General features: G+C 42.3%; 1 protein-coding gene across 4 annotated transcripts in view; it reads left to right on the top strand.

The window, feature by feature from the left end:
- Positions 1-26,870, top strand: part of rnf6 (ring finger protein (C3H2C3 type) 6) — a 52,819-nt gene that overhangs the window by 9,891 nt on the left and 16,058 nt on the right. The window contains exons 1-3 of one of the 4 annotated variants that reach the window (XM_078545398.1): positions 1,205-2,341; positions 2,598-2,681; positions 24,075-24,288. In XM_078545398.1, the coding sequence (XP_078401524.1) occupies positions 2,640-2,681; positions 24,075-24,288 (256 nt within the window). In that variant the 5' untranslated portion in view covers positions 1,205-2,341; positions 2,598-2,639. Of the gene's footprint in view, positions 1-1,204; positions 2,342-2,597; positions 2,682-20,670; positions 20,765-21,797; positions 21,907-24,074; positions 24,289-26,870 lie in introns of those variants that run through there. The other 3 variants (XM_078545399.1, XM_078545396.1, XM_078545397.1) reach the window with 3 other exon arrangements.

Genomic DNA, 26,870 nt, shown 5'->3' on the forward strand with positions numbered 1-26,870 from the left:
GCGCTCTTTCTTTCTCTCTCGCGCTCTTTCTTTCTCTCTCGCGCTCTTTCTTTCTCTCTCGCGCTCTTTCTTTCTCTCTCGCGCTCTTTCTTTCTCTCTCGCGCTCTTTCTTTCTCTCTCGCGCTCTTTCTTTCTCTCTCGCGCTCTTTCTTTCTCTCTCGCGCTCTTTCTTTCTCTCTCGCGCTCTTTCTTTCTCTCTCGCGCTCTTTCTTTCTCTCTCGCGCTCTTTCTTTCTCTCTCGCGCTCTTTCTTTCTCTCTCGCGCTCTTTCTTTCTCTCTCGCGCTCTTTCTTTCTCTCTCGCGCTCTTTCTTTCTCTCTCGCGCTCTTTCTTTCTCTCGCGCGCTCTTTCTTTCTCTCGCGCGCTCTTTCTTTCTCTCTCGCGCGCTCTTTCTTTCTCTCTCGCGCGCTCTTTCTTTCTCTCTCGCGCGCTCTTTCTTTCTCTCTCGCGCGCTCTTTCTTTCTCTCTCGCGCGCTCTTTCTTTCTCTCTCGCGCGCTCTTTCTTTCTCTCTCGCGCGCTCTTTCTTTCTCTCTCGCGCGCTCTTTCTTTCTCTCTCGCGCTCTCTTTCTTTCTCTCTCGCGCTCTCTTTCTTTCTCTCTCGCGCTCTCTTTCTTTCTCTCTCGCGCTCTCTTTCTTTCTCTCTCGCGCTCTCTTTCTTTCTCTCTCGCGCTCTCTTTCTCTTGCTTTCTCTTTCTCGCTCTCTCGCTCTCTCTCTCGCTCTCGTTCTCTTTTTCTTTCTTTCTCTCTCTCGTTCTCTCCTTTCTTTCTTTCTCTCTCTCGCTCTCTCTTTCTTTCTTTCTCTCTCTCTCGCTCTTTCTTTCTCTCTCTCTCGCTCTCTCTCTCTCTCTCTCTCTCGCTCTCTTTCTTTCTTTCTCTCGCTCTTTCTCTCGCTCTCTTTCTTTCTCACGCACGTGCATACACACGCAGGAAGAATTGGCTTGTTACAAGAACTCGCAATTTAAGGAAACTAAAAACAACAAATAGACAGATTTTGGGCTGTGGTGAGCGATTGTGTGTACAAGGACTTTCGCGCAGGTTAACAAAATCATGAAAGAAGAAGTTGCGAACTGTGTGACTTTCTGTAGTGTGAAAAGTGGCTTCTGTAAGGTGATCCAGAATCACATTTATGCAAAGTTTTTTTTAAACTGTAGGGGTGAAATTTGATAATCAATTATTATTTAAACACAAGGAATCCTTATTTTTTTTAAAAAATCATAATTTTAAGCACTGGTTAGTAATTTTTGATTTATTCATGGGATGTGGCATTGTGGCACAGCCAACGTTTATTGCTCATCCCAAATTGTCCTTCAGATGGAGGTGAGCCACTGCCTTGAACCACTGCAGTTTGTGTGGTGTATGTACACCCACAATTAGATAGGCCATTGGAATGGCACTCATCCAGGCAAGTGGTGAGTATTCCATCACACTCCTGACTTGTATCTTGCTGATGGTGGAAAGGCTTTCAGGAGTCAGAAGGTGTGTCACTCACTGCAGAATACCCAGTCTCTGACCTTCTGGCTATAGTATTTATATGATTGGTCCAGCTAATTACCTGGTCACTGAACCCCCCCTAAGATGTTGATTGTTGTTTTGGTGATGGTAATACAATTGAATGTCAGGGGGATATAGTTTGACTATCAGCAACAAGTGAGAGTCTTCGCCTTGCATCTGTGTGGCATAAATGTTCCTTATTGTTTATCAGCCCAAGCTTGATTGTTGTCATGCCTTGCTGTGTGTGGGCACAGACTGCTTCGTTAGCAAAGTTGTTGTGAATGGAACCGAACACTGCGATCATCAGCAAACATCTCCACTTCTGAGCTTATGATGGAATGAAGGTCATTGATAACCAACTGAAAATGCTTGGCCTTGGGGCACTGCCCTGAGGAACTCCTACATCAATGCCCAGGGGCAAAGATGATTGGTTTCCAGCAACCGTTACCATCTTCCTTTATGCCAATGGAGAGATTTCCCCCTGTTTCCCACTAACTTCAATTTTACTAGAGCTTCTTGATGCCACATTAAGTAAAATGCTGCCTTGATGCCAAGGACACTCATACCATAAATCTGGAATTCCATTCTCTTTCCCTTGTTTGGGCCAAGACTGTAATCAGCCCGAGAGTCGATTTGAAAAGTTAACTAATTTTTTTTTAAGCTTCGGAACATCTATCAGATTTTCCTAAAGAATAATGACCTCAACAAATCAGCAAACAGTTCCAGCTGGCCACCACAAAAAGCCACCTATAAAAACTTTTGAGAAAACCTAATGGTATTATAACTCATCGCTACAGACCAAAGCGTAGTGACAACACCATCTCCCTGTCTGCAACTGCTGAGAAATCTGGTAAGTCATAGAATAATTTCCATATTGTTTCCAAAAAATAAATACATAATGTTGTAAAGTTCATAGTCGATTATAACAAGTATGCATGTATAGGTTGGAAGTCTTGCAAATCCTTCAACAATGTCCTGTATCCTTCACTTCTTGCTGCTGGTAACCACAGTAAGTGATTTTGCTTCATCTGCATTAGCTCTTTGTAACAACTTAAGTTCGTTCAGTTTTAAAAACCCGAGGTAAAAATATTATTTTGTTTTTACAGATTCACCTTGGCCCAAGTAAGAGTAACACGCTGTCAGAAACTATGGAGGACACTTCTAACACCGATGTTGAAGTCTCCCTACAGGTGATGATCATCTATAGCATCAAAGGTTCAGATAGGCAGTCTGCCTGCCTGGTAAGGGAAACATGGCTTCAATGGGTGGAGTCAGCACAAGGCTTTCTCTGCTTGCTGCAGTGAAAGCTGGAAGGTTGCCCATTTTATATTGAGACGGTGAAGGGCCGAAGCCATCAAGGTTTACAAGTGATGAGATAAATCAGAAAAAAACTGAGACAATGCCAAACTTAGATTTTCAAAGCTTGAAGTATGAATTCTGGTGTTTGGGCATTCTGATGCCAAGAAAAGAGTTCAAGTATGGTGTGTCTTTTTTTCTGTAAAACAGATGTGTAGCAATAAGAGAAGAGGATGTAGGATGGTATATTTGAACTGTAGATAGATTTAAAAGGTAAAGGATACATGCGGTTGTAATTGGAAGAGGCTGGAGATGTGGCACTGCCTATCACAGGACAAATACTTTCTTGCATCCTTCTCAGGAATGTAAGAAAAACGTACTAGCCTGTATGGAGTGCCTTATTGTGTCCTCGGGACATCTCAAAGTACTTGACAGCAAATTAAATTACTTTGCTATATTGTTACTGCTCTTATTTACGTAAACGTAACAGCCAGTTTGCACATGACAAGTTCTCTCAAACAGCAGATGAACTGAGGAGATATTTGCCCCAAATGTCTTAATGCAATTATGCTGAATTATATCAAAATTTATGCCAGTTTCTGTGCCTGTTTTGCTGAAGGGAGCTTGTGCTGAAATTCTTTGCAGAACTCATTTGCCTACTTTGGCACACAACTGGTATAAAATAAGTGCAAATGTCCAATTGTTAAAACTCTGCATGCTTTTACAAGCTGTTTTTTAAAAAAAAAAATCTGTATTCCCATCAGAAAATAAAGACTTAACTATGTTTTTATTGTTGTTTAGTTGAATTTTTTTTTGGTTAAAATGAGGAAGCTTCTTTGTGTGGCATGTGAAATATAGTGTTGTCCGGTAGAAATTAATGACAAGCCATGATTTGAATATGCCATTTATTAGTAGAAAACTTGTCTTTTCCAAAGATGATAAAACCCATACAGCTCAAAAAACGCTTGCACATGCTACATTTCAGCTTATTTTACTGACCTAAGCAGTTAAAATAGATATGCATATGGTGTTTCAAACTTTTTATTTACTAATAAATGCAATTAGCTGCATCTCTATTCCCAATTAGCCACATTTAGCTAATGTTTTGGACAGTACTGAAGCAGAGCAGTTGGCTACTTCACTATTTACTAGTCTGACAGGAAAAAATACCAAAACTTAATGCAGGAGTGTGAATCTCAGTTCAGTTAGGATGTGAACTCAGTTGTCTCTTTGTGGTCCCTGACATATTTTACCACTGGGCTTACTGGAGCGAAACTTGTTTCTGGTTTAGCCATTCATTTCTATATGTATGTGCTCCATTACTATGTCCTGTAACACAATGAGTTTGCATGGCCTCCTTGGTTTGAATTTAGGCAGCATGCAACAGTATTGTCAAAGAAGTCATTGTTAATATTGTTAATGTCTGAATTATATTCATAACCATCTTGCTGAAGGTAACATCCTTAACAGAATATTGTGTTGCAGTACCTATCACTTCATTCTTTCGTTTTTTTGTGACATGGGGCCACAGTTGGGAGAGCCTGTTGTCTCTGAAGCTCCTCTTCCTCTTCCATTATTTTTCTCCAAAAATATAGTTTATTCATAAAATTTCTAAAAATTCATTTCATAATAATTTGAAGTTGACATTGCATAAAAGTGCAAAACAGATGCGTTTCTTTCAATGCACTATGTGGCACTCTGAGGTGCCTTGCTACACTTCAATATGCAGATTATTAACAATATTTATTGAATGTGAAACATACAGCATTACCAATCCTTTGGTGTACTACAGTGGGAGGGCCTTGGAAGTAGCCTTTCTCCATGGAGCCTTCAAAAGCTGCCTCAAGTTTTACTGCATCCCTCAACATATAGTCCTGGCCCTTGAAATGTGCCAGTCTACAACATTCAGTCGTCAACAGCTCTTTACACTGGGAGATCAGTAGGTTTTGGGCAGACCAAAGAGTGCCTTAGACCGAATTGATTGTCCTCAGGCAACAGTTGATGTTTATCTCTGTGTGTGTCCCTGGGGACAGCCCGTAGAAAACAGAGTCCTATATTTTGGAGCTCCCAGGATGAACCTGGACAGGAACCATAAGACGTAGGAGCAGAAGTGGGCCATTCGGCCCATTGAGTCTGTTCCAGCATTCAGTGAGATCATGGCTGATCTGCTAATCCTCAACTCCACTTTCCTGCCTTTTCCCCATAACCCTGGATTCCTTTACTGATTAAAAATCTGTCTATGTCAGCCTTGAATATACTTAACTACTCAGCCTCTACAGCCCTCTGTGGCAAAGAATGCCACAGATAACAACCCTCTGCGAGGAGAAATTCCTCTTCATTTCTGTCTTAAATGGTTGACCCCTTACTCTGAGATTATGCCCTCTGGTCTAGACTCTCCCACAAGGGAAAACAACCTCTCCGCATCTACCCTGTCAAGCCCCTTAAGAATCTTACATGTTTCAATAAGGTCACCGCTCACTCTTCTAAACTCCAATGAGTACAGGCCTAACCTACTCAACCTCTCCTCATAAGAAAATCCCTCCATACCATTGTATCTTTTTTCAGACCTGCTTTGCAAAGACATATTCCAGAAAGAGGTGCAGGACAGTGTCTTCCCTACTGCAGCCACCTCCTTTTCCAATATTATGCAGAACAGATATATGCCCAGTTAAAAGGTTATTCCAGGTGCTTAGTCTTAAATTACTTTGGGTGTTCTGCAACAGACAGCACTTATAAGTATTTTGCAGATCTCAGAAAAATTCAAAAATAAAAATCACAAAGAAAATCTCCATCTAACTCTGGAAATCTGTCACGTAAATATTAGATGATTTTTTTTTTGGGCTGTGCTGAACCTAATTTGTTGGACACAAATTTGTCAGTGCATTATTTGTGTAAACATTTTACATGGGGGCAAGGCTATGTATTGAGCAGCAGAGATTTTTGACATATCCCGGAAGTGGCTCAAACTGTCAAGGATATTCATGTGGAATGAAGATTCGTAAAACTACTGTAGAACTTCATGCAGTAATTTTCTCATAAATGCCAGAATGCAGCTCTTGCCATAATATGCCAAAATCTTTAAAGCCAATCTATTGTGGTGGTGGTGTTGGTTGAGTTTGGTTAGAACATCAGGAAAATTTTCTGTATTCCCACAGCAATTTTTTTAATCTCTTGACTGAGTAACTAGACATCTCATTCCAAAAGATGACATCTCTAACAATGCAGCATTCCTTCAGAATTACATTGATGTGTCAGCTTAATTTTTGTGTTCAAATCCATTGTGGATTTTGAATCTCCATTTTCTGACTGAGGGAAGAATGCTACCAATGGAGCAAGGCTGACAGTCAATATGAAAAAGAAAATCCATGCTCCCTGGTGGAAATCGGAGGAGAGGTCAGTGATGAAGAAAGACTAAAGATGGAGTTATCAAATGTAAATAACAACGATAAATATAGCACTTTAACGTAATGAAACATGCCAAGGCATTCACAGGAGCATTATGAACAAAGTATGACACCGAGCCACAAAAGGCTATATTCGGTCAGATAACCAAAAGGTTGATTTGAAGAGGTAGGTTTTAAGAAATGTCTTAAACGAGGAAAGTGAGATGGAGAGCTGTGTGCAAGGGGGGTGGGCATTGGAGAGCTTGGGGCCAGGGCAACTGAGGGCACGGCCAGCAATGGTGAAACACTTATAATGGAACAATTATAAAAGCAACCGCAATAGATTGAATTTTACATCCAGTTTGAAAGGGAGAAGAGTGGGTTTGAGACTAATATTTTAAACTTTAAGGGCAACTACGTGGACATGAAAGCTGAGCTAGCTGAAGTGAACGGGGATACTAGGCTAGAGGATAGATCAATAGAGAAACAGTGGCAGACATTTAAGGGGATATTTCAGAATACTCAGAATAAATATATTCCTACTTTATGGAGAAAAATTCTAGGGGGAGGATCTGTGATTAACTGAAGAAGTTAAAGAAAGCATCAAACTTGAGGAAAAAGCACATAACTGCAAAGATGAGTGGGAGGTCAGATGATTGGTCAGAATATAACGAATGGCAGAGAATGACTAAGGTTAATCAGGCGAAAGGAAGCTAACTAGAAATGTAAAAAAAGAAAGCAAGAATTTCTACAGATATTTTAAAAAGGCAAAAAGTAAAGTAAATGTTGGTCTTCAAGAGAGTGACAATGGGGACTTGATACCAGATAATAAGGAATTGGCAGATGAAATGAACAAATATTTTGCTTGTCTTCACTATAGAGGATACAAAAAACATTCCAGTAATAGCTGTAAATCAGGAGGCAGAAGGGAGAGAGGAACTTGGTGAAATTGCAATCACTAGGGAAGCAGTACTGAGCAAACTGATGGAGTTGCGCACTGATAAATACACTGATAAATAAGTACTTGGATTTCCAGAAGGCATTTGTTACACACCAAAGTTTACTGCTCATAGTATAGGGGATATTAGCATGGATAGAAGATTGTTTTCTGCCAGCCAGAGTATGCATAAATGAGTCTTTTTCTGATTGGCAGGATGTAACGAGTGAGTCCTACAGAAGTCTGTGCTGGGTCCTCAACCTTATACAATTTATATCAATCACCTAGATGAGGGAAGCGAAGGCCTGGTAGCTAACTTTGCAGATGACACTTTCCTACCTATCTTTGTATGTTGTGAAGAGGACATGGGGTTCCAAATGGATATAGATAGGTTGAGTGAGTAGGCAAAAATCTGGCAGATGAAGTATAATGTGGGGAATTGTGAAGTTGTTCACTTTGGCAGGAAGAATAAAAAAGCAGGGTACTACTTAAAGGGAGAACAACTGCAGAATTCCAAGGTACAGAGGAATCTAGGTGTTCTTGTGCATGAGTCACAAAAGTTAGTATGCAGGTACAACAAGTAATTAAGGCTAATGGAATGCTATGATTTATTACAAGAGGAATTGAACATTAAAGGAAGGCTGTTATGCATCATATTGGTACAGCTTTGCTCTCTCTTAAGGAACGAAGTGAATGTGTTGGAGGTGGTTCAGAGGAGGTTTACTAGATTGATACCTGGAATGAGCGGGTTTTCTTATGAGGAAAGGTTAGACAGACTGAGCTTGTTTCTACCGGAGTCTAGAAGAGTGAGGGATGACTTGATTGAAGTATATAAGGTCCTGAATGGTCTTGACAAGGTGGATGTGGAGGGGATGTTTCCCCTCATGGCTGAGTCCAGAACAAGGGGGCATTGTTTTAAAATTAGGGGTCGCCCTTTTAGGACAGAGACGAGAAGAAACTTTTTTCTGAGGGTTCTGCGACTTTGGAACTCTGTCTCAGAAGGTGGAGGAACAGAGTTCCAAAGAATCACGACCCCCTGAGTGAAAAAAAATTCACCTCACCTCTATAGATATAAAAACAAAAAACTGCGGATGCTGGAAATCCAAAACAAAAACAGAAATACCTGGAAAAACTCAGCAGGTCTGGCAGCATCTTACTCTTCTCCGCCAATGCTGCCAGACCTGCTGAGTTTTTCCAGGTATTTCTGTTTCTGTTTTTGTTTTTTCACCTCATCTCTGTTTTAAATGGGCAACCCCTTTAATTTTAAACAGTGACCCGTAGTTTTAGATTCTCCCACAAGACGAAACATCCTCTCCAAATCCACCCTGTCAAGACCCCTCAGGATCTTTATATGTTTCAATCAAGTCTCCTCTTACTCTTCTGAAGTCCAGCAGATACAAGCCTAGTCTGTCCAACCTCTCTTCATAAGAGCACCCAGCATTCCAGGTATTAGCCTGGTAAACCTTCTGTGAGCTGCTTCCAATGTATTTATATCCTTCCTTTAAATAAGGAGACCAATAATGTACACAGTACTCCAAATGTGGTCTCACTAGGGCCCTGTACAACTGAAGCATACCCTCCCTACATTTGTATTCAATTCCCCTTGCAATAAATGATAACATTCTATGTACTTTCTTATAAAAACAAAAAGCTAAAAGCTACTGCGGATGCTGGAAATCCAAAACAAAAACAGAATTACCTGGAAAAACTCAGCAGGTCTGGCAGCATCGGTGAAGAAGAAATAATTACTCGCTGTACCTGCATATTAACCTTTTGTGATTTATGCACTAGGACACCCAGATCCTCTGTACCTCAGAGCTCTGAAATCTCGCCATTTAGATAATATGCTTCTATTTTATTCTTCCTGCCAAAATGGACAATTTCACATTTTCCCAATTATACTCTATTTGCCAGATCTTTGCCCAATCACTTATGGAGGCTACAAAAAGATATAGATAGGTTATGTCCTCTTCACAAATTACTTTCCTATCTATCTTTGTGTCATCATCAAATTTGGCAACCATCCCATCCATCCAATCATCCCTACATCCACGTCATTAATATAAATTGTAAACAGTTGAGGTCCCAGCACTGAACTCTGGCACACCGATCGTTACATCTTGCCAACCTGAAAAGGACCCATTTACGCCTACTCTCTGCTTCCTGTTAGCCAGCCAATCTTCTAGCCTTGCCGATATATTACCCTCTCTGCCATGAGCTTTTATTTTCCGCAATAACCTTTAATGTGGCACTTTATCAAATGCCTTCTGGAAATCGAATGCTAGTACATCCACGGTTCCCCTTTATCCACAGCACATATTAATTTCTCGAAGAATTTCAATAAGTTGGTTAAACACTATTTCCCTTTCACAAAACCATGTTGACTCTGCCTGATAACCTTGAGCTTATCCAAGTGCCCTGCTAAAACTTTTTTAATAATAGCTTCGAACATTTTCCCTACGACAGATGTTAAGCTAAATGGCCTGTGGTTTCCTGCTTTCTGTCTCCCTGCCTTTTTGAATAATGGAGTTGCATTTGCTATCTTCCAATCTAATGGGACCTTTCCTGAATCTAGGGAGTTTTGGAAAATTAAAACCAATGCATCAACTATCTCACCAGACACTTCTTTTAAAGCCCTAGGATGAAGTTCATCAGGATCCTGGCCCTTGTCAGCCCACAGCTGCAACAATTTACTCAGTACCACTTCGCTGGTGATTATAATTTTCCTGAGTCCCTCCCTCCCTCCCTTCTATTTCCTGGTTTAAAGCTGCTTCTGGGGTGTTACTTGTATCCTCTATAGTGAAAACTGATGCAAAATACCTATTCAATTCATCTGCCATCTCCTTGTTTTCCATTATCAATTCTCCAGACTCACTTTCTATAGGACCAACACTCACTTTGTTAACTCGATTCTTTTTTAAAAAAATATATAAAAACTCTTACTATCTATTTTTATAGTTCTAGCTAGCTTTCTCTCATACTCTTATTTTTCCTCCATATTAGTATTTTAGTCATTTTTTGCTGTTCCTTATATCCTGTCCAATCTTCTGACCTGCCACCTGCCTTGGCACAATTATATGCTTTTTCTTAAGTTTGATACTATCTATAACCTTTCTAGTTAACCATGGATGGTGTGGCAATCTCTTGGACGTTTTCTTACTCATTGGAATGTATCTATTCTGTGCATTCTGAAATAGCCCTTAAATATTAGCCACTGCATCTCTATTGACCTATCCCTTAACCTAATTTACCAATTCACTTCAGCCAGCTCAGCTTTCATGCTGTCATAATTGCCCTTATTTAAGTTTAAGAACTTAGTCGCAGACCCACTCCTCTCTCCCTCAAACGGAATATAAAATTCAATTATATTATGGTTGCTGCTATCTAGGGGCACCTTCACCATGAGATAATTAATTAATCCCATCTCCTTGCACAATACCAGATCAAGTATAGCCTGCTGTTTGGTTGGCTCCAGAACTTGCTGTTCTTAGAAACTATCTTGAAAACATTCAATGTACTCCTCATCTAGGCTATCTGTGCCCATCTGACTTTTCCAGTCTAGATGTAAATTAAAATCTCCCATGATTATTGCCGTACCTTTCTGACAAGCTCCAATTATTTCTTCCTTTATGCTCAGCCCTACCATGTGGTTACTGTTAGGGAGCCTGTACACAACTCCCACAAGTGACTTCTTGCCTTTACCATTTCTCAACTCCACCCAAACCGTTTGCACATCCTGGTTTCCTGAACTTGGGTCATCCCTCTCTATTGTGCTAATACCATCATTAACTAACAGAGCCAACCCTCCACCTTTTCCTCACTTCCTGTCCTTCCTAAATATCCTACACCCTTCAATATTCGAGTCCCAATCCATGTCCTCCTGTAGCCATGTTTCTGTAATGGCTATCAAGTCATTATTATTTATTTCTATGTACGCTCTGTTTATCTGTTTTGTTTACAAAACTACGTGCTTCAGAAACAAAGCCTTTAGCTTTATCCTTTTATTCTTTTTATAATCTCTAGTTTTATCTGTTGATTTACTGTTAGATTTGTACTCACTATCCCCTCGTGTCACGGTCTGCTTTTCATTTCCCGTAATAATACCTTCTTCTTTTGGCTTGTTTTTGCTCTTTGATTTACACATCCTCCCAAATTTGATTCCTTGTCCCCATATTTAGTTTAAAACCCTCTCTACTTCACTAGTTACGCAGCTCGCAAGAACACCGGTCCCAGCATGGTTAAGGTGTAGACCATCCCAACGGTACGGATCCCACTTTCCCCAGTACTGGTGCCAGTACCCCATGAACCAGAACCCACTTCTCCCACACCAAGTTTTGAGCCACACATTCATCTCCCTAATCTTATTTGTCCTATGCCAATTTGCATGTGGCTGAGGTAATAATCCAGAGATTATGAACTTTTAGGTTCTGCTTCTTAATTTGGTGCCTAGATCCTCATACTGACTATGCCGAACCACCTCCTTTGTCCTGTCTATGTCGTTAGTACCTACATGGACCACAACAATTGGGTCCTCCACTCCCACTGCAAGTTCCTCTCCAGCCCCGAGCAGATGTCCCAAACCCTGGCACCAGGCAGGCAACACAGCCATCTGGACTCGAGCTCTTTGCTGCAGATAATGGTGTTGATCCCATGACTACACTATCCCCCCACTACCACTACATTCTTTTTTGCTCCCCCCACTTGAATAGCTTCCTGTACTATGGTGCCATGGCCAGTTAACTGATCCACCCCCTGCAGCCCCCACTGTCATCCAAACAAGTTGAAAAAATCTCTCACCTGTTGGACAATTGCAAGGGCCGAGGCTCCTACACTTCTGCCCTGTGGAGTCATCTTATCTGCCTCACTCGCAGTCACACTCTCCTGTCCCTGACTACTCTCCAAATCCGAAGACCCTGTCCTAAGAGAGGTGACTGCCTCCTGGTACAAAGAATCCAGGGAGCTCCCCGCCCCCGGCCCCCCCACACTGTGCAGTGTCTGTAGTTCAGCCTCCAGCTCAAACTCTGAGCTGAAGCGGCTCAGACTTCTAACACTTACTGAATACGTGTTTGCCCTAGATCAAACTGGCATTCAGGAGCTCCCACATGCTGTAGCTGTGACACATCACCTGTCCTGACATCCTTAATGTGCTCTAACTATTTAATTATTTTATTCAATTATCTTTTTTACTTTTGTTTTTATAAATTTTATTAACCTTACCACCAGTTGTTAGACTATTTTGAACCTGAGGAATAGAATAAACCTTAGTCATTTACCGGGTACTCACCAAATAACGAGCTTCTTCACAGTAGCAGAGTACAACCACTTGCTGAAGGCTGAGAAAGTTCGAAAGCAAAAGAATACCTCTTTCCCTTCCTTCCCTAACTCCCTTAATTACCCAAGTCCCAGCACTCAGAAGAGTCGCACTTCTTCAGTAAACCTTACCTAAAGTATCTCTTTTCCCCCAAGCACCGAATTCCCAAATATACTCACTCGGTCTCTGTCTCACTCAGGCCGAAGTCTCCCCTCTGTGACCGTGTGCCTCTTATTGAAAGCAGAGTGGAATCAGTGGAAAAAGCGGACAGAGGTGAACAAGGTTATTAATATTAAGGAACAGAAAGGAAGAGAGAACAGAGCCCTGAAGAGCTAAGTTAATTGACCAAGAGTCAAACGAGGATCCAAAAACTAAGGGAGCAATTTTGAGAGTAATATATGGCCATGGAGCATAGCTTTAGTTGGAAGTCATATAGCCGTAACTTCTTTCAAAGCGACAGTTGGCAGCTATGGAGATCCTGATGATTTACCAAAATGTTCAACGGCAGCATTTGAGAGGTGTGTAGCAAGATAGCAGCACCTTTGAAACCTGCGACCTCTAGCACCTAGAAGAGCAAGTGCATGGGAACACCACCATCCCCTCCTAAACATATCATCCTGACTTGGAACTATACAGTCACCCCTTCACTGTTGCTGAGTCAAAATCCTGGAACTGCCTCCTAATAGCACCTGGGTGTATCTACACTACACGGAGTGCAGCAGTTTATTTAATGCAGCTCACCACCATCACCTCAAGAGCAGTTAAGGATAAGCAGTAAATGCTGGCCTTGTCAGCAATACTCACATCCCAATAATGAATTTTTAAAAAAGGCTGGTGGAACAAAAAGGGTACAGCCTCACAATGCTATTCCAATCCTTTTTTATAGTCACAAGAAGTTGAAGTAGAGCATTTGCTTGCCTGATTGAGAGTGTCTGTGCAGGATGCGCTGACTCCATTTTATATTGTTGTGAAATAAGCTTGATCACATTGGCAGAACAAGTTAGTTCTCATGAATCATCTTAGCATATTTAGAAGAAACCAGTTTGCCTCTACTGTGCAGCCTTGGAATATGAACACTCATCTCCAAGTTTAGCTTTCAATTGGTCTTCAGGTTGATGTCACATTGATCTGCCAATTATGAAGAGATTCTATAAATGATAAGCCCTTCTTACTTAGCAGTCAAATCAAACAAACTAAAATACATTTTTGAAAAAAATTACTTGCTGTTTATTGCATTACTTTAGTTCTTATGTGGTTTTGGATATTTAAAAATTAAACAAATTCTGCCTCTGTGCTTTCCTGTTTAATGACTATTCCTACTGTTTTGTACAAAGAAAATATGACTTCAACTGATTTAACTGCAAATTTTGTCACTTCTGTGTGTACTGAAAGAAGGGATGCCTTTGAGGGGGCAAAGACAGAATCCATTTGGTTTGAGTTGAGAAGCACAAAGGCTATGATCATGCTTCTCAGGGGTATTCTATAGGCCGACAAATGGTGAGAGAGAAATAGAGGGCCAAGTCTGCAGGAAAGCCATGGACATATACAAGAACAATAGAGTGGTGATATTATGGGACTTTACTCAAACATCGATTTGGGGTCCTGTTAGAGTAAAGGGATTTCTGAAATCTGTTCAGGACAGCTTCCTTGACCAGTATGTTCCCGGTCCAACTAGAAAGGAGGCATTGCTGCATCTGGTGCTTGGGAATGAGGTGTGCCAAGTGTCTTTGGGGAACACTTAACTAAGAGTGATCATTGTATCCTAAGAGTTAAACTAGTAATGCAGAACAGCAAGGAGCAATCTAAAGTAGGTGTCTGAATTAGAAGAAGGCTAATTTTGATGGATAGGAAGGGATCTAGTCAGGGCTAAAATAGAACAAGACTGAAAGGAAAGCTGTAATGAAACAATGGGTGACCTTTAAAGAGGCGAAACTTCAGTTACAAACTAGGTACATTGCAACAAAGACGAAAGGTAGAGGAACCAGAAAACGGCTGATGAGGATGGAGATGGTGAATATGATGAAACAAAAGAAGGTGGTAATGCATGTCAGATGAATTCTACCTGCAAAAAAAAAGCAGGACGAATCCAGCCTGACCAATTACTGCCCCATTAGTCTACTCTGGATTATTAGTAATGAGACAGAAGGGTTGTCGACAATGTTATCGAGTGGCACTTAGTTAGCAATAACCTGCACACAAGCGCTCATTTTGGGTTCTGCCAGGGTCACTCTGCTCCTGACCACATTGCAGCCTTGGTTCAAATATGGACAAAAGAGCTGAACTCCAGAGGTGAAACGAGAATGACTGCCCTTGACATTAAGGCATCGTTTGACCAAGTGTGGCATCAAGGAGCCCTAAAATAGCTGGAGTCACTGGGAATTGGGGGTAAATTCTCTGCTGGTTGGAGCCATACAAAGCACAAAGGAAGATGTCTGTGGTTGTTGGAGGTCAGTCATTTCAGTCCCACAATATCACTGCAGGAGCTCCTCAGGTAATGTCCTAGGTTCAACCATCATGAGCTGCTTGGTTAATGATCTTCACTCCATCATAAGGTCAGAAGTGGGGATGTTCGCTGATGACTATAATGTTCACCATTTGCGACGCCTCAGGTGCTGAAGCAGTCGTACCCATGTGTAGAAAGTCTTGGACAGAATTCGGGCTTGGGCTGACAAGTAACATTTGCACGACACAAGGGTCAGGCAATGACCATCTTCAACAGGAAAGAATCCAACCATCTCTCTTTGACGTTCAATGACATTACCATTGCCGAATCCCCCACTATCAACATCCTGGGGTTACCATTGACCAGAAACTGAACTGAAGCAGCCATATAAATACTGTGGCTACAAGAACTGGTCAGAAGCTGGGAATTCAATGGAGAGCAACTCACCACCTGACTCCCCAAAGCCTGTCCACCATCTACAAGGCCCAAGTCAGGAGTGTGATAGAATACCCCCCACTAGCCTAGATGTGTGCAGCTCCAACAACACTCAAGAAGCTCAACACTATCCAGGACAAAGCAGCCTGCTAGAAGGACAAGGGTAGCAGATGCATGGGAACACCACCAGCTGCAAGTTCCCATCCAACATACACACCATCCTGACTTGGAACTATATCACTGTTCCTTCACTGGAACTCCCTTCCTAACAGCACTGTTGATTTATCTACATTACATGGACTGCAGCAGTTCAAGAAGACAGCTCACTACCAACATCTTAAGGGCAAGGAGGGATGAAAGAATAAAATAAGTGGTTAGTAAAATTTATGGGGTCTTGGGCTTCATAAATAGAGATATTTGAGTACAAAAGCAGAGAAGTTATGCTGACCATTATGAAACTCTGGTTACTCCACAGATCAAGTATTGTATCTAGTTCTGGTCACCACACTTTAGGAAGTATGTGAGGGTCCTTGGGAGGGCACAGAAGAGATTTATCCAGAATGGTTCTAGGGATGGGGGATTTTAAGCTACAAAAGTTAAGTTGGGTTGTTCTCCTTGGAGCAAGGGAGATTGAGAGGAGATTTGGTAGAGGTGTACAAGATAATGGCGGGTTTCAATGAAGTAGAAAATGAAGAACTGTTTCCATTAGTTGATGGTACATGGACTGGGGGGCATAGATTTATGGTTCTGGGCAAGAGATGCAAGGGAAATGTGAGGAAGAACTTGTTTATGCAGCAAATGGAATGACCTGGACCTCGCTGCCCATGAGGATGGTGGAAGTGGAGACTATCAGTGATTTGAAAGGAAATTAGAATGAAATAAACTTGCAGTGCTACAAGGATAGAACGGGGGAATGGAACTGACTTGGTCCCTGAAGCACTGGCATATACACGCTGGACTGAATGGCCACCACCTGCTATGCTCTAAATGACCCTGATTCTAAGAATCTGTGTAGAAACATGTCCTTATCCATGGGCGCTATGGGTTATCTGTCTTTTCTGGTGTGAGCTTGAGGGGCTGGTGTTCTCATGCATCTGCTACCCTTGTCCTTCTAGGTGGTAGAGGCCTCAGGTTTGGAAGGTGCTGACAAAGGAAGGTCGGTGAGTTCCTGCAGTGCATCTTGTAGATGGTACACACTGCTGCCATATGCGCAGTAGTGGAGTGAATGGACGTTGAAGGTGGTGAATGGAGGCCAATCAAGCAGGCTGCTTTGTCCTGGATAGTGTTGAGCTTCTTGAGTGTTGTTGAAGCTGAACACATCCAGGCAAGTGGGGAGAATTCGGGCCTCTGAGTCAAAAGGCTGTCAGTGCATCTCCCAATCCAGAGACTTGAGCAGAAACTCTATGCTGCAGTTGACTTCAGTACTGAAGTGGTACTGCATAGTTAGAAGTGTGCCATATTTTGTAAGAAGTATGGCTCCATCTTTTCTCAGACACAAAAAAAACTCCACAGCAACTTTTCAAATAAGAGCAAGGCAGTTCGTCTTTGTAATAAAAAGAGAAAATGCTGGAAATACTCAATAGGTAAGGCAGCATCTGCAGAGAAACAGAGTTCTTGTTTCAGATCAATGATGATCCTTCATCAGAACATCAGTAATTTTCTGGATTTTCAAAAGGCCTTCAATAAGGTGCCCATAATACACTAATGAATAAGATGAGAGAATATGGAGTCAGGGGAGAAGTGGCAAAATGGATTGTGCATTGACTTCGAGACAGAAAGCAGAGAGTGGGAGTACCAAAGGGCAATCATTCCGAGTGGCAGAAGGTGGGAAGTGGTGCTGCATAAAGATCAGTACTGGGACCACTGCTGTTTACCATTTACATTAACAATTTGGACTTTGGAATCAAAACAGCTTCTAAATTTGTGGATGACACCAAACTGGGGGCTTGTCCACACTGAGGAGGACTGTAATAAATTATAGGAAGACACTAATAAACTGGCAGAATGGGCAAATAATTGGCAAATGAAGTTCAACACATATCAAAAATGTACTACCTTCTAGTTACGAAGACTAGGTAGGTCATTTATTACTTGGAAGGTGCAAGTCTAGGTGGGGTAGAGGAACAAAGGGATCTCTGGGTACAGCTATGCCAATCACTAAAAATTGTGCCACAGGTTAGCAAGGCCATTTTTAAAAAAAAAAGCAAATTGAGCAGTAGGCTTTATTTTTAGAGGGGTAAGCCAGAAAAGGAGGGAATTTATGTTGAATTAATACCGAACTTTGGCTAGAACACTCTAAAGAGCACCTTGTGCAGTTCTGGTCACCATTATAAAAAAGATATAGAAACACTGGACAGGGTGCAGAGAGGATTTATAAGGATGATACCAGAAATGTGTGGATAGACATATCGGGAAAAGATGGACAGGCTGGTCTCCTCTTGAAAAAAGGTTGAGGGGTGAGGTCTTTAAATTTATAAAAATATTTTGATAGAGTGGATACAGAGAGAATGTTTACTCTTTTGGGGCAGAGCATAACTAGAGGTCATAAATAAAAGATAACCACCAAGAAATCCAACAGGGAATTCAGAAGAAACTACTTGTCTGAAAGGGTGTTAAGAATGTGGAACTCGCTACCACAGAGAGTAGTTGGAGGGTATAGTACGGATGCATTAGTTGAAGCAAATAATACGGATGCATTTAAGGGGAACCTGGACAAACATTTGAAGTAGAAGGGAATAGGAGAATCAAGTGTTGCATGTACACCAGCATGAACTGTTTGGGTTATGCACTGTATATCCTATGTAACCCCTGTTTATGAAGCCCAAGCTAACCATGTCGATAAGTGCTGCTACTAGTCAAGATTTCTGCAAGGCGATGGCATAGTGGTATTGTTGCTGTAGAAGTAATCCAGAGACCCAGGGCAATGCTCTGGGGACCAGTGTTCGAATCCTGCCACAGCAGACACTGGAATTTGAATTCAATAAAAATCTGGAATTAAAAGTCTAATGATGACCATGAAACTATTGTCGATTTTTTTTTGTAAAAACCCATCTGGTTCACTAATGCTGTTAGGGAAGGAAATCCGTCCTTTCCTGGTCTGGCCTATGTAATTCCAGACCCACGACAATGTGGCTGATTCTTAAATGCCTTCTGAAATGGCTGAGCAGGCCACTCAGTTGTATCAAACCGCTATAAAGTCTCAAAAAAGGAATGAAACCGAACGGACTACCCAGCATCAACCTATGCACTAGAAACGACAGTGGTAAACTTGACACTGTCGACCCTGCAAAGTCCTCCTTCCTAACATTTGGGGGCTAGTGCCAAAATTGGGAGAGCTGTCTTACAGATTAGTCAAGCAGCAGCCTGACAGTCATCCTCACGGAATCACACTTACAGATAATACAGAACACCAACCCTGGGTATGTCCTGTCCCACCAGCAGGACAGACCCAGCAGAGGTGGCGGCACAGTGGTGTACAGTCGGGAGGGAGTTTCCCTGGGAATCCTCAACATCGACTCCGGGCCCCATGAAGTGTCATGGCATCAGGTCAAGCATGGGCAAGGAAACTTCCTGCTCATTACCACATACTGCCCCCCCTCCAATAGCTGACGAATCAGTGCTCCTCCATGTTGAGCGCCACTTGGAGGAAGCACTGAGGGAGGCAAGGGCATAGAATGTACTCTGGGTGGGGGACTTCAATATTTATCACCAAGAATAGCTCAGTAGCACCACTACTGACCGAGCTGGCTGTCCGAAAGGACATAGCTGCGAGACTGGGTCTGTGGCAGGTGGTATGGGAACCAACAGAGGGGAAAAACATACGTGAACTCATCCTCACCAACCAGCCGCAGATGCATCTGTCCATGACAGTATGGTAGGAGTGACCATCGCACAGTCGTTGTGGAGACGAAGTCCCGCCTTCACCCTGAGGATACCCTCCATTGTGTTGTGTGGCACTACCACTGTGCTAAATGGGATAGATTTCGAACAGATCTAGCAACTCAAGACTGGGCATCCGTGAGGTGCTGTGGGCCATCAGCAGCAGCAGCAGCAGAATTGTACTCGAACACAATCTGTAACCTCATGGCCCAGCATATCCCCCACTCTACCATTACCGTAAAGCCAGGGGCTCAACCCTGGTTCAATGAAGACTGTGGAAGGGCATGCCAGAAGCAGCACCAGGCATACCTAAAAATGAGGTGAAAACCTGGTGAAGTGATAACACAGGACTACTTGCATGCCAAACAGCATACGCAGCAAGCGATAGACAGGGCTAAGCGACCCCACAACCAACGGATCAGATCTAAGCTCTGCAGTCCTGCCACATCCAGTCGTGAATGGTGGTGGACAATTAAACAACTCACTGGAGGAGGAGGCTCTACAAATATTCCCATCCTCAATGATGGAGGAGCCCAGCATGCCCGTGTAAGAGATAAGGCCAAAGCATTTGCTACAATCTTTAGCCAGAAGTGCCGAGTGGATTGTTTCTCAAGTGCTCTTCTGCCCCAGTGGCGTAAGTGTTACCATAATCGTGTCTTGGCAGATTTCATGACTATGAAGGAAAGAAATTAGGTTTTTAAAACTAAAGGCAGACACCTCTTATCCATTTGTTAACCAACTTCTTGCCTTTTACTAGTTCAAGTTTTGGCCATCACTGGAAAACTAAGTTTGAGTTGGAATAACTGTTGTTTTAATCCAGTTTTTGGGGGGGTTTTTGGTGCTCATTGCTGATGAATGAAACCGTTTTCCATTTTTTATGTCTATCAGCATTGAGCATTTCCAGATTCTGTCTCACCCAATTGTATAATAAGGTTCTCTTTAGGTGCCATAACTCTTAACCGCAGAGGATCGCTGCATAATGTACAGACATAAGTTCTTCTTTTGCAAGAAAGGTGATCCAACAGCAGCGTCCTCTCCCAAACCAACTTACCCACCGTTGAGGCACTAATCACACAAAACCATCTCCACGATGTGGGATATGTCGTTGGTATGCCTGATACCAAACTCCTGAAGCAACTGTTCTGCCTTGACTGGATTCCGGGCATTAGACTCCTAGGAAGACAACAGAAACGCTTTAGGGGTATCCTTAAAGCATCCCTGTAGAGATCAAATATCCTTGCCAACTCATGGGAGTTCCTGGCTTGTGACCAACCAAAATGGAGAAGGCTCATCCAGGAACACATCGAGAGACTTCATCATGAAAATGCAGAGGTAAAGTCGAGGCATCAGAGGGAGGGCACAAACCTCAAAACAACCCATCCACCCAACCCTTAAAGCACCATCTACTCAGCATGTGGCAGAGTCTGCAGATCATGCATTGGATTTGTCAGCTATCTCAGAACCCATCGAACCACAGTGGAAGCAAGTCATGCTAGATCCCGTGGGTCTGCCTAAGAGGAGAGAAAAGAGAGACTCAGACTTGTGACTTCTAGATGCTGGAAATTACACTCATTGATATGGAACTTCAGGTGGAGTAATGTCTTAAATGTCACCTTTAATTAAGTAGATCAAAGACTTGTCTTTCACATGCATAACACCTTAAGTAAACTTATTTATCATTTTAAATGGTCACCACCTCAAACATTGTTTATCCAACCTACTTGGGCATAAACCTCACCTGGTCACAAAGCTCCAAAAGCATCTAGTAAATGCTGCTGAGAAAGTGAAAACCCCAAAGTTACCTAGTTATCTAACTTTGCCAGCTCTACTTGGGGAGTAAATGTCTCCACTTACTGCACTTTTGTTATTTAGGGTTGAATTTCACCAGCTCTCTGGGGATAGGCTGGGAGGTTAGGGAAGGTGTTGGTGGCCTACCCATCATCTCTCCGCTACCATGCAGGCAGCGCAGAGGGGGAGGAGTGGCTGCCTATTTGGGAACTCTTTATTTGGCCCACGGTGGGGCATTGGACTATAATGGCCTCCCCGTGGCAACTGCCCTCAATTCCAGTCTGAGCCCCCTCGTTGGAGCCTGCCTGTTGGGTCCCAGCACCCCCAGAACCCACTTAGCTGATTGAGGGTGTACGTCCATCACTGCACCCTCCTCATCCAGTTGCAGACCCAGAAATGGCCGCTGCTCCTACAGGCAGTACTGAGCTGCTGGATCTCTAGCTGGCTGCCATTGACTAGGTGCAGTCCCCAGGTCCCACTGACCATCAAAGCAAGGCTCTCTCCCCACCGCCCCACACACAACACACACCTCCCCTTTTTCTTTGGAGGTCAGCAACAGGACCTTACCACCAACACTGAATTCCAGCCTTAGTTGTGAAAGATTGTGCATTGGCAGAACTTGCTCACCATACTGTAAGCTGGTGGATATTCAGATACATTCTTCGACTATGTGTTTTGTGTCAATTGCATCCTCTTTCCCCTTCCATGGTTATCAGTCCTCTGCAGTTTGGTCTCCCGTATCTTCATCGTTTAGATGTTGTAGCAAAATCTATCAATAGACTTTGATTTAGCAACATGCTTTGTCACACACTGATTTGTTCTCCCCATCTACAGCGTGGCTCCCTTTGAGGCACTCCACGTGATCAAACATTTCCTTACTGTCAGGCTGGCATGAAGAGCTGACAGCAGATATTCACTCACCATATGATTTCTACTCCTACAGGTAGTCAACCAGGACTCAACTGCCAACAATATAGTTGGGCACTTCTACTAATTTCCAATGGGACAGGAATTGTACACATTAAATCTTCACCCATGGGCCCTTAATAACAAAGACAGATGTTCTTGCAGACAAATAGAAACTAGGCTCTGCATTGTTGAATCATGCCCATTAACCAAACTATCTCGTGATCTATGTTGTAGGCATTCTGGTGGTAACAGTGCATTAAGATGGTTGGAATTGTGTACTGAGTCTGCAGCAGCTAAATAAATAAATGCTGCAGTTCTAGCCATTGGTCGAAGTGTGCAGCTGCGCAAGTCAAGGCAAACGGCAGAAACGTCCTACGGAATTAATCTCAAAAAGCATGAAAAACTGGCAGCTGCCAAAAATTGAATTGAAGCCAGGAAAGATTAGTAACAGGAACTTGTGGAAGCAAAAGCACTTTCAAAGGAATTCAGAATAGCACGGAACACTGAATGGTGGAAGACGGGTGTTGTGGGTTTGGCAAGGTCTGTATAATAGCTGTAGAATTTCTCAAGGGAAAATACTCAGGAGTTTCAGAAATCGTTTACTTAAGCATGGGGCAAACTCAAGCAAGAGAAGAAGGAAGTGATGGATTGTTATTCTGGACATACTGTAATGCAGGTGTGTGGTCATGAAGAGGTGGCCTGGAGCTGTGACGCTGAATGAATATTACTACTGTAGGAATATATAAGGATCTGTAGCTATTGAGTTAATGAAACTCCATCTTGTGGTAGAAATATGTATCTGTGTTACAATGTTGAAACCCAAATAAGGAAATTGTGACATAAGGAGCAATTAAATATCTTGCAACATGAAAACAGGTCATTTGACCCAACTTGCACTGGTTGGATTGTTTGGCCTTTCTCTGTGTTGTAATTTCTGTAATTCTAGTTTAAAAACAAAAGATAGGTGATAAGAGATGTTTCTGAAGGAAAAATTAAAATCAGTTGTCCTGCCAGATTAGTTTTTGAGAAAAATAATCATTTGATTTTTTTATTTTTTAAAGGGGAAGCCCTATTTCGGCATTCGAAAGAGTATTATAAATCTAAACTGATATTTCGCATTTGTTCTGTGCTTTGTTAATTAAAAGCAGTCTTGGAAAAATATTTAGTGTAAATTTCTCCTTTCTGCCACTTTCTCCCGACTTCTTAGCATAAAAGTGTTGACTCTTTATTGGGGCACTGTTCTATGGATGACAGGCAGGCACCCTCGCCCGCGTGGCCATTAATATGTGGCCCAGTTTGAACAGAGACAATATATCGAAAAATATTTGGTTGCAGGAGGTATCACAGCTAAGTTGGATGTTATCATCACTTGACTACAAACACCAACTTAGAGCAGGGGTAACTGAATAGTAACCAGGAGGAGAAACTGGCTGATATTTTCCCCTCCTTGGGATCTTTCTCTTGTCTTAACTAGCTGAAGCAATCGTGGGGAGACACTTTCAAATTCAGCTGCAAGTAGGTGCTGCAGGATTATTTGTCAAGTACTGTGGCTCTGTGCTGCTGCACATGACTGTTTGGCCAGCAAGATGTCATTGGAGATTAGGATTCAAATCACCTGCCCTGGATTATGTTCTTTGTCATAAAACTATCTATCCTCTTTCCCTAATGCAATCTGTTATCAAAACTTGGAGAAACACAGGAAATCTGGTGAAATGGAAGAATAAGATGAGAAACAATTGGTTCTTGGATTTTACATTTCTACCAACTATTCCCAAGGTCAGCAGTAAGTCCAAAATAATGATTTCAGGTAGTGTGCAGGATACCAGGTTGACAGAAAATTCAGGAGCCAGTTGAAGAAAAAATGAAATTTGCAGCAAGGCGAATAAGTTGAAAAGGCAAGTAGGCAAGTTACATGGCAACTATCAATAAAAGTAAATTGGGTACATTATTATTTCTAGCTAACTGACAATTTACAAAACTAATCAATTATTGAAAATGTCATTTTTTCACTGTGGACATACAGGAAGATTTCTTGTGCAATGTGTAGCAAAACTGTGAATATATAAAATCAGGGGACTGAATGCACTTTGATCCATTTTTGTACATTGCTTATTTGATAACTGGGAAGCATGTGTTAAGTTTCCTGCTTGGGGAATGCTAACTCTTGTGAGATGTAACTTTGCCTTATTGGTTACTTTGTAGCTAGTTGGAATTCCCAGCACCATGGACCCTCCTCATCCTGCCAATCACAGAGGAGATCAACAGTCTCCCACAGAAAACATCAACCGTAGTGAAGATGAGCGCAGCCGACAATTGGAGCGCCTGAGCCGAGAGGAAGCGTACTATCAGTTTATCAATGACCTCAGCGAGGAGGACTACCGACTTATGAGAGACAGCAACCTTCTTGGCACTCCAGGTAAACTAATAGCATATCCCAGAGAACCAGACGTTTTAAAAGAAAAAAGTAAAAGAAAATTATATTGTGTTATATTTTAAAACCAAGCGTAAACATTATACCTCAAACAAACCTAGTTCTGTTCTAAATTATGCTTTACAACTTCGTGAATTACTCTCAAAGAAATAGGATCCAACGTATTCTGGATATATTTGTCACTATCTGGTACAAGCAAGAATATCTGCCCATGCGGATAAAAGTGTAGTCGGATTATAGAGTCTCCTACTTGACCTCATTTTCCCAGATCTTAAAGCTGTGTAACTGACCTTTCAGTCTTTCCCTTTTCCTATGATCTTTAACCAATTTAAATACAAGCTAGAGACATCTACTTGGCTTCCTGATTTACCTTGTCTCCTCTTTCACGTGCTCCAACTTCGGTGGTGTCTGATATTATGAATTCTGGCTCTTCACTTTGGTTGCTCACTTGAAATATGTGTAATTTGTTTTGCATTTAACTAACATTTTGAGATTTAGTTGCACTATCTTGTAAATGCAGTGCTTCAAGTTGTAATGCAGCACAGTACTATGTACTGCATACTATTGTAGAAATTAGGAGGTTTGACACAATTTTGTGCTTGAAATAATTTTTTAAAATTGAATTGTTGCATTGATTTTCATGTCACTGAGCTAAGTGCTGGTGACATTGCACACTAAGATATCCATAAGTCTACATATACCGACTTTTTAACACTTTCCAAGCTAGATTGATGTAGGTTAGAAAGGTTACAAGCTTGACTACAATGTTGCCAAAACAAAGCTCCTACATCGACCCAAACCTGGTCAGCCCAATATTCGACCTCCCATATATGTTGAAGGAGACAATCTGGAATATGTTCAGCGCTTCCCATACCTTGGCAGCTACTTCTCTCAAAAGGCCACCAGTGACGAGAAGATTCAACACCAGATCAGCTGCGCCAGCTCTGCCTTCTACAAACTACAGTAACAAGTGTTTGACACAAAGACCTCTGCAAGTCAACAAAGATTCTGGTGTACAGAGCAGTTGTCGTCACCACTCCTGTACTGCACTGAGACCAGGACTGTGTATCAGTGAAATAGCACAAGAGAAATTCCATCAATAATGTTTCTGCCACGTCCTCTGGATTCAAATGGGAGGAAAGTCAAACAAACTCTGGTGTCCTTATTGAAACCAGCTCCACAAGCATTCAGACAAAACCCTACCAGCTCCTGCTTTCTCAACTTTCAAATGGCCAACCTTCCAGGGGATAGCAAAGAAAGTACTTCAAAGACACTCCGCAGGTCCCTTTGAAGCACGGCAGCATTGAAATGAATGGCTGGGATGAGCTAGCTATCAATCATTCGAAATGGCTCAACTTGTCTGTCAAGCTGCATCAGGCTTCAAATCCAAATGCCTTAATGATGATGCAGAGTGGCGGCGGAGGAGGAAAGAAAAGGAAGAAAATTCTGCACTCTGGATCCCAGCACCTCAAGACTTCCTGCCTCTTGTCCAAAGATCTGCAGGTCAAGAATCGGCCTCTTAAGTTATATGAAGACCCATGTCAGAAACACTCGATGCTGAGTAGATGTCATTCTCTGTTCAAGGGGCAGCTGATGATGATGAAATAAAGTCAATGATGGAGCATCCACAACCCTCTGTGGTGGAGAATTCCCAAGATTCACAGCCCTTTGAAAGAGGAAATTTCTCCTCATCTCAGTCCTAAATGATCAACCCCTTCTTGAGGCTGTGCCCCCTTGCTCTAGATTCCCCATCCAGCAGAAACAACCTCTCAGTATCCACTGTGTTAAGCCATAGACTCAGAGGTCCACAGCACAGAAAAAGGCCCTTTGGCCCATCGAGTCTGTGCCGGTCAAACAAGTACCTAACTATTCTAATCCCATTTTCCAGCACTAGGCCTGTAGCCTTGGATGCCATGACATCACAAGTGCACATCCAAATACTTCTTAAATGCTATGAGGGTTTCTACCTCTACCACCCTTTCAAGCAGAGTGTTCCAAATTCCCACCACCCTCTGGGTGAAAAAATTCTTCCTCACATTCCCTCTAAATCTCCTGCCCCTTACCTTAAATCTATGTCCCCTGGTTATTGATCCCTCCACCAAGGGGAAAAGTTCCTTCCTGTCTACCCTATCTATGCCCCTCATAATTTTATACACCTCTGCTCCAAGGAAAATAACCCCAATCTATCCAATCTCCCCATATAACTAAAACTCTCCAGCCAGGCAACATCCTGGTAAATCTCCTCTGCACTCTCTCTAGGGCAATCACATCCTTCCTATAATGCGGATTCCAGAACTGCACGCAATACTCTAGCTGTGGCCGAACCAGCGTTTTATACAGTTTCAGCATAACCTCCCTGCTCTTATATTCTATGCTTCATCTATTAAAGGCAAGTATCCCATATGCCTTCTTAACCACCTTATCTACCTGTCCCGCTACCTTAAGGGAACGGAGGACATGCACACCAAGGTCCCTCTGATCCGCAGGGTTCTACCATTCATTGTGTATTCCCGTGCCTTAGTTGTCCTGCCCAAGTGCATCACCTCACACTTATCCAAATTAAATTC

Source organism: Cetorhinus maximus, chromosome 7, assembly GCF_964194155.1.
Source record: "Cetorhinus maximus chromosome 7, sCetMax3.hap1.1, whole genome shotgun sequence".
NCBI classification, from domain to species: domain Eukaryota; kingdom Metazoa; phylum Chordata; class Chondrichthyes; order Lamniformes; family Cetorhinidae; genus Cetorhinus; species Cetorhinus maximus.